Source organism: Mustelus asterias, chromosome 2 (genome assembly GCF_964213995.1).
Source record: "Mustelus asterias chromosome 2, sMusAst1.hap1.1, whole genome shotgun sequence".
Taxonomy (NCBI): domain Eukaryota; kingdom Metazoa; phylum Chordata; class Chondrichthyes; order Carcharhiniformes; family Triakidae; genus Mustelus; species Mustelus asterias.
Genome location: NC_135802.1, coordinates 127,268,745 through 127,277,502, shown reverse-complemented (window position 1 = coordinate 127,277,502; position 8,758 = coordinate 127,268,745). Strand labels below are relative to the sequence as shown.

Below are 8,758 nucleotides of genomic sequence, written 5' to 3'. Positions count from 1 at the left end.
TTAAATTATTCAATTGTTTTATTTATAAGCATTTCTGTACAATACAATGATTGAATGTTGTGACAGCACTATTCAGCTGACAGGCATTTATAAGAAACAACCTTATAAATCCAAAAGGAGCACAAAAAAGTTAATCATGTCATTAAATTCATGAGTCAATAAAAGTCCTTCGTCATTCACTGATCCTTTTGCTGAAAGCACCACAATTTGTTAAAGTGCTACATTTGATAACATAACTTGACCTATTCATCACTGTTTAGAAAGACCTGCGAGTATTTAGACAAATTCATTAAAAAATGACTTCACTTTCATGACGAGCAAGTGCTGGTGGTAGTGTTGTTCCACAGGGGCCTTGAAAATAAAATCTGCAACGAGAAATATATTCCATCAATTAAACAATTGATCTCTTGGGGCAGGCAGGTGGAGGAAAGGAAAGACTGGACTGGAAGAAGGCACTTCAGCTTCTCCACATTCTGCAAAAGGCTGACACAAGCAAACACTTCCAACTCCTTTCAGGGTCACTGTAGAACCGGGAAGCTATTCAAAACTTCCTACACCTAATTTTTCCACAATTTTCACAGAAGGGGTCACATCAATTTCAGGTAGCCACCAGCAATGCCTAAAAACAGTAAAGATCAATTTGGTGGCAGCCATGCATTAGTACAGTTTAGGTGCATGACCTTATGATCAGAAATTATATATATTATATCCAAAATACATACCAATTACATACCAAAATACATACCAGTGTGTCTAAATAACTTTTGCCGAATGTAGCCTTTGCCAGAACGTTGGATTAGGTCCACCATTCAAATAGAGTTTGACACCCCTATCTTAGCTCAAATGTCCATTTACCACAATCTTCATTCTACTGTTGTTTTAAACAATCCATTTCTGCTGGATTAATATAATCATCAAAATTTTCCATTTTTTCAAAGCTTCATGTTTCTAGGTGTCCAGATCACCAAACTATCCTGGTCCCCCACGCCAGCGCTATAGTTAAGTCAGGAGGCTAAGGAAATTCAGATGTCCGCTACCACGCTCACTAATTTTTACAGATACACCATAGAAAGCATCCTTTCTGGATGTATCACAGCTTGGTATGACTCCTGCTCTTTCCAAGACTACAAGAAACTAAAGGATTGTGAATGTCACACAAACCAGCCTCCCAATCATTGACTCTGTCTTCATTTCCCACAGCCTCAGAAAAGCAGCCAGTATAATCAAGGACCCAAGCACCCCAGACATACACACTTCCACCTTCTTCCAACAGGAGAAAGATACAAAAGTCTGAGGTTACATACTAACCGACTCAAGAACGGTTGGTATGTAACGTGGGGCAGCACGGTAGCATAGTGGCTAGCACTGCTACTTCACAGTGCCAGGGACCCAGGTTCGATTCCTGGTTCGGGTCACTGTGTGGAGTTTGCACGTTCTCCCCGTGTCTGCATGGGTTTCCTCCCACATTCTGAAAGATGTGCTGGTTCGGTGCATTGACCCGAACAGCCGCCGGACTGTGGTGACAAGGGGAATTTCACAGTAACTTCATTGAAGTGTTAATGTAAGCCTTACTTGTGACTACTAAATAAATAAAATAAATAAAGAACAGCTTCTTCCCTGCTATAGGGTTCATGGTGGGAGATATAGGAAGGATGTCCAAGGTAGGTTCTTTACTCAGAGTGGTTGGGGTGGGGAATGGACTGCCTGCAGTGATAGTGGAGTCAGACACTTCAGGAACATTTAAGCGGTTATTGAATAGGCACATGGAGCACACCAGGATGATAGGGAATGGGATAGCTTGATCTTGGTTTCAGATAAAGCTTGGCCGAAGGGCCTGTTCTGTGCTGTTCTATGTACCTTAGATTAAGTTGATCTTTCTCTACACCCTAGCTATGACAAACCCACATTCTGCATCCTCTACTTTCCTTCTCCCCTGTGTACTCAATGAGTGGTATGCTTTGTCTGCATGGCATGCAAGAAACAATACTTTTCACTGTACAATAATACATGTGACAATAATAATCAAATTTTGGTTGCCAAAAGAGTCATATACTTATGGGGAAATTTAGGGAAGTTGCTTCAATTAATGTAAAATCTTATTGAACTCTTGCTCGAATACCAAGCAAATGGAATTTAATTTCCTCTGCCACCAACAATCATTCTCAGCTGGTTGCACTAGCAAATGTTAATCTAATTGCTTTTATTGTCATTTGGCCTAATCACTCAAACAACATGTCAATCACCTTACCCACAACAGCAATGAGAGAAAATTATGAAATGATTTAAAATTGCATCCAACTAGACAGGAAACAGAAAAGCAGGTTAAAATAGGATTTTTAAATTGAATACTTGAAATACAAGACTAATATTACAATAATTTAACTATTGTCAGCCTCCTCTCCACAAAAGCACCATTAAGAGTTTTAAAGTTGCTGATGTCACAAAATATAATCACTCAATGACAGTTCCATATACTCCCTTGTCTGGGCAAAGAAATCACCTAGTGCCTGAAATTCAACCCAGTATAGTCTCTACCCTCGTCAATAAAGCTTCTGCTCAAAAAGCTTTCAGCAAAGATAAAGTAATTCAAAACTGAATCATTAATCCCAATTCTAAAACAGCTTTTATGAAGTAACATTAGGGATGGGAGTTTGTTCCATAGGGTGCAGATTTTACACATATGTAAATGCATGAAAAATGGTAAACCAGGATAAGCTAATAAAATTTAGTTTAAAGCCCTCTCTACTGCCATAGTTAAATGACTGACCAGAACACTGGTACCATCATGGTTCAGGTAATGATAAATCTCCTATGATAAATTGAATTAAAATACTGCTATGGTGGGATTTGAGTTCACCTTCCCGAGATTACTGATGTTGTAACATCCTGCACCCTTTCAATAGTAACATATGAAGCAGAAAAAGGAGCATAACAGATAATACAAGTGAGAACCAGGCTTAATATAGACAGTTCAGAGGAAGTGCAAAAGGAAATGCTAAGGATAGGGAGAAAGAAGAGGAAAATGGCAGTTAATATAAGGGAATTCAAATGTCTTCTATAGACATGCACATGGGTAGTAAGAGGAAGGCTGGAGTCAAGTAGGGATCAAAAAGGAGATTTACACATGGAAGCAAAGGCAAGACTAAATGCACACTTTGCAATCTCCTTTTTACCGCGGAAGCAGATGCTTTCAAAGTCACAATAAAACAATGTAGATAAGGAAGTAGATCGGATCAAAATTGATAGAGGGGGTACTAGAAAGATTGGCTGAACTCACAGTTGACCAATCACTGGGATGCACTGAGTATGCCGAGGAAAAGATGGAAATTGTGGAGGTATTGGTCACAATCTTCCAATCCTCCTTGGATATAGGGAGTTTCAGAAGATAGCAGAATTGCAAATGGTTTCCACACTTGTTCGGAAAAAGGATGCAAGGATAAACCCAGGAACTACATACCAGTCAGTTTAAATCAGTGTTGGGAAAGCTTTTGATAAGGTGTAACATCGAATGTTATTGTGGAAAAAAGCTCAAGGTGTAGGTGGTAATGTATTGACATGGATAGAAGATTGGCTAGCTAACAGAAGGCAGAGTTAGCATAAATGGATCTTTTTCTCATCGGCAGGATGCAATGAGTGATGTGCCACAGGAGTCAGTACTGAGGCTTCAACTTTTTACAATTTATATAAATGAAGGGACTCAAGGTTTGGTTGCTAAATTTGCTGATGACAGTTAGCTAGGAAAGCAAGTTGTGAGGAGGACGTAAGGAGGCTACAAAGGACAGAGATAGATTAAGAGTTTGTGGGAATCTGCATGGCAGATGCAGTATAATATGGATAAATGTGAGGTTATCCACTTTAGTAGCAATAATAGGAAGACAGATTATTACTTGAATCGATGTAAATTGAGGGAGGTGGATACTCAACAAGACAGTGGAGTCCTCGTGCATCAGTCGCTGAAAGTAAGCGTGCAGGTACAGCAGGCAGTAGAGAAGGCAAATGGTATGTTGGCCTTCGTAGTGAGAGGATTTGAGTTTAGGGATAGGAATGTTTTGCTGCAATTGTATAGAGCATTGATGAGGCCATACCTGGAGTACTGTGTGCAGTTTTGGTGTCCTTATCTGAGGAAGGATGTGCTTGCTATAGAGGGAGTACAACGAAGGTTTACCAGGCTGATTCCTGGGATGGCAGGTCTGTCATATGAGGAGAGACTAAGTTGGTTAGGATTATATTCATTGGAGTTTAGAAAAGTGAGGGGGGGGATCTCAGAAACTTATAAAATTCTAACAGGGTCAGGGTAGATTTAGAAAGAATGTTCCCAATGATGGGGGAGTCCAGAGCTAGGGGTCATAGTTTGAAGATAAGGGGTAAACCTTTTAGAACTGAGGAGAAATTTCTTCACCCAGAGGGTGGTGAATGTGTGAAATTCGCTACCACAGAATGTAGTTGAGACCAAAACAATGTCTGATTTCAAGAAGAAATCAGATATAGCTCTTGGGGCTCAAGGGACATGGGGAAAGGGGGGGATTAGGATATCGAATTCGATGATCAGCCATGATCAAAACGAACAGGCTCAAAGGGCCGAATAGCCAACTTCTGCTTCTAGGGAGGTTATGCTTCAGTTGTACAGGGCACTGGTGGGACCGTATCTGGAGTATTGTGTCTCCTTATTTAAGGAAAGATATAAATGCATTAGAAGTTCAGAGGTTTACTAAACTAATACTAGGAATACCAGGAATGGGCGGGTTGTCTTACAAGGAAACGTTGGAGAGGTAGAGAGGTTAGGTTTGCATCCACAAGAGTTTAGAAGACTAAGAGATGACTTGATTGAAACATAAAATCCTGAGGGATTGTGACAGGGTGAGAGGATGTTTCCACTTGTGGAAGAATCCAGAGGGGAAAACTAGCCAGTGAAGCTGGAGAGTTCCACGCCAGTTCTCTCACCAGAACTGACACACTGCCAGATTCTCATAAGATCCCACACAAGGGATCGCTTATTTAAGACAGAGGTGAGGAGAATTTCTCTCAGAAGGTCATGAGTCTATGGAACTCTCTTCCTCAAAAGGCATGGAAGAAGAATCTTAGAATATTTTTAAGGCAGAGCTAGATAGATTCCTTGATTAAATTAAACTCCATCTGCCATTGTTAGACAAATGCAAAGGTGATGCATTTTGGTAGATTGAACCAGGGAAGGACTTACTCAGTTAATGGTAGGGCGTTGGGGAGAGTTATAGAACAAAGCGATCCAGGGGTACAGGTTCACGGCTCCTTGAAGGTGGAGTCACAGGTAGACAGAGTGGTGAAGGCGGCATTCGGCATGCTTGGTTTCATCGGTCAGAACATTGAATACAGGAGTTGGGACGTCTTGTTGAAGTTGTACAAGACATTGGTAAAGCCACACTTGGAATACTGTGTGCAATTCTGGTCACCCTATTATAGAAAGGATATTATTAAACTAGAAAGAGTGCAGAAAAGATTTACTAGCATGCTACTGGGACTTGATGGATTGAGTTAGAAGGAGGGGCTGGATAGACTGGGACTTTTTTCTCTGGAGCGTAGGAGGCTGAGGCGTGACCTTATAGAGGTCTATAAAATAATGAGGAGCATAGATAAGGTAGATAGTCAATATCTTTTCCCAAAGGTAGGGGAGTCTAAAACTAGAGGGCATAGGTTTAAGGTGAGAGGGGAGAGATACAAAAGGGTCCAGAGGGGCAATTTTTTCAGAGGGTGGCGAGTGTCTGGAACAAGCTGCCAGAGATAGTAGAAAAGGCGGGTACAATTTTGTCTTTTAAAAAGCATTTAGATAGTTACATGGATAAGATGGGTATAGAGGGATATAGGCCAAATGTGGGCAATTGGGATTAGCTTTGGGGTTTAAAAAAAGGGCGGCATGGACAAGTTGGGCCAAAGGGTCTGTTTCCATGCTGTAAACCTCTATGACTATGAACAAGAGGATGAAAGGTTATTGGGGGTAGACAGGAATCTGGAGTTAAAGTTACAAGCACATCAGTTTTACTGAATGGCAGAACAGGCTCAAGGGGATGAATGGCCTATTCCCGCTCCTAATTCACATGTTCGTAATCCAGGACAAAATTAACAAGTCACTTGGACAAATGTGGATCCATCAAGGAAAGCCATCACAAATTGGTTAAAGGCAAATTGTGTTCGATTTCTCATACAAAAGCAAACGAAAATTATTATGGATGCTGGAAATCGGAACTAAAATTAGAAAATGCTTTAATACTCAGCAGGCCGGGCAGGATCTATGATTAAAATTTATCAACCTGAAATGTTAAACTTGTTTCTTTCTCCACAAGATGCTGCCCGACTTGTGTATTTCCAGAATTTTCTGTTTTTATTTTGAGTGTAACTAACTTGATTTGATGAGGGTAATATGGTTGTTGTGGTGTTTATGGACTTGCAAAAGGTGTTCGATATAGTGCCACATAATAGGTCTTTAGCAAATTTGAAGCCCATGGAAGAAAATGGACAGCGGTAGCCTGGATACAGTTGGTTGAATGATAGTGGTGAACTGTTGTTTTTCAGATTGGAGGAAAATGTACAATGCGGTTTCCCCAGGGTCAGTACCAAGATTACTGCATTTCTATATTAACGACTTGGATATATAGGGCACAATTTCAAAGCTTGCAAATGACAATATTTGAAAGTATTGTACTGAATACCTGAATTTTGTGGTGGCTTCTGTGATAACAGTATTGAACTCTGCTACTGGCACACCCCTCGCAGCTACCTGGGGAGCAAACAATGCTGCGGGATAAACGATTGATGATGTCCCAACCTTAGAAAACAATTTCAAAAGACTTATGTAAGTATACAACCCTCACCTGCATTGCATTGAAACTGGAACAAGACTAATTTGTTGCAGAAAATTTCAGAGGACAAGCTGCCGGACTTTGTGATTTCATTCACAGAAATGGCCAGTCAAACATATTCAAGGTAGTAAATTAGAAACTCAATCCTGAGATATCACAAGAAAGAAATCACACAAGAAACATTTCTTAAGAGGCTTCCACGTAGATAAGATCCATAATGTTACCTACATAATCCTTTCCTTCTAACCTGCACGAGCAGCTTTACTGAGAAAGGTGAATATTCATGCAAGATACAAATGGTGGTAATAACTCCACTGTTTTTCCTGGAAAAGAGACGATGCTGGGAGGATGCATAATATATAAAGAAAAAAACTTCAAATGTAAGAGAATAATTCCTACAAGATGGTAATGTATCACATATTCGATCATAGTGCAACATGGCAGTGAGGAAGAAAAGGAGAAAATAAATAAATCTATGATAGTGGACAGTAACTACATCCAAAAGGACAGGTTTCCTTTCTTAAAAGGATATTAGTGAACCAGATGGGTCTTTAAAATGACACAATCTTGTAGTTCAATTATCACCATTATTAATACTATTTTTTTAATTCAAGATTTATTTCAATGATTCACTGCCATCCATAGAATGCCTATAGTGTAGCAGGCCAGTTAGCCCTTGGAGTCAGCACCAACTCTTTGAAAGAACATCTCACCCAGGCAAACCCCCCCCCCCCCCCCAGCCCCCAGCCCCACCTCCGAGACCACAAGCATTTACCAAGGTAATCCAGCTAACCTACATATTTTTGGTCATTAAGGGGCAATTTTGCATGGCCAATCTACCAAATCTTCACATTTTTGGATTGTGGGAGGAAACCCAGGCAGACATGGGGAAAATGTGCAAACTCCACACAGTCACCCACAGCCTAAATCAAACCCAGGTCTTTGAATCAGCAGTGATAATCACTGTGCCTCCCTTTTGTGGGATCTGAACTCATGGATCTGCTGGGTCAGTTGTCCAAGCCTCTGGGTTACTAATATAAAAACTAACATACTCAGCAGTTAACATTTCAGGTCAATTCATCTCATTGCATCATTTCGAAACACTAAATCTGTTGATCTCTCCACAGATGTTGTCTGAGCTGCTGAGAGTTTTTAGCATTGCGTGTTTTTATTTCAGGTTTTCAGTACCTGCAATACTAGTCCAGTAACATAACCAGCAATACTACCATAACCATTAATTATTTTAAAATGTAAAATCACTTTGAAATTGGTTTGCTCCTTGGCATTTTCAAAATAAACCTCAAAGACACGAGTGAATAGTTCTGTAGCTTTACTCAAAAATGTAGGATTTTAGTGCTAGGAATTTGGCTTGCATTGTCAAAGAATAGTACAATGCAGTGTTTCTCAAAGTGTGATCAGCCAACCAGTAGTGGTCCACAAGGGTCCTCCAGGTGGTCTGTTCAAGTCACTGAAGCTAATATTCGACAATAACATTTGGTTCCAGGTATGATCTTTAAGCACCCTGGACTCACCAACACCCCTCTGAAGCACCTGCTGCCTTTTCCAACAACATACAACTGCAAGAACAGATTAGCACTTTGTGGGGTTGGAAACAAAGAAAAAAAACTGTTTGAAATGTGGAGCCCGACATGAGAATTAAGCTCTCCAGCTTGGGACCAAATACATCTCATCAAAAACTCTGATAAGAATTTTGCACTGGTAAGTGAAAGTGGGGAGGTAGGGTGGGTAGGTGGACGTGAAGTCCTTTTTCCCCACACAAGTGGTCCATGGACAAAAGCATTTGAGAAGCACAGGTACAGTTCAGGATAGAAATAGAATGAACTAGCTATTCTGCCAAAAATATGCATTGAGTTGAATACTCCTTGTTGCATCAGCAAGTTTTTGTTTCCCTACACAAGGCATCTTTA

General features: G+C 40.4%; 1 protein-coding gene across 2 annotated transcripts in view; it reads right to left on the bottom strand.

Annotated features, from left to right (window-relative positions):
* sirt5 (sirtuin 5) overlaps positions 1–8,758 on the bottom strand; it is a 30,162-nt gene continuing 21,404 nt past the window's right edge. Inside the window, exons 8-9 of one of the 2 annotated variants that reach the window (XM_078241135.1) lie at positions 6,681–6,796; positions 1–365 (exon numbers count right to left, since the gene is read on the bottom strand). In XM_078241135.1, the coding sequence (XP_078097261.1) occupies positions 290–365; positions 6,681–6,796 (192 nt within the window). In that variant the 3' untranslated portion in view covers positions 1–289. Of the gene's footprint in view, positions 620–6,680; positions 6,797–8,758 lie in introns of both variants that reach the window. The other variant, XM_078241144.1, reaches the window with a different exon arrangement.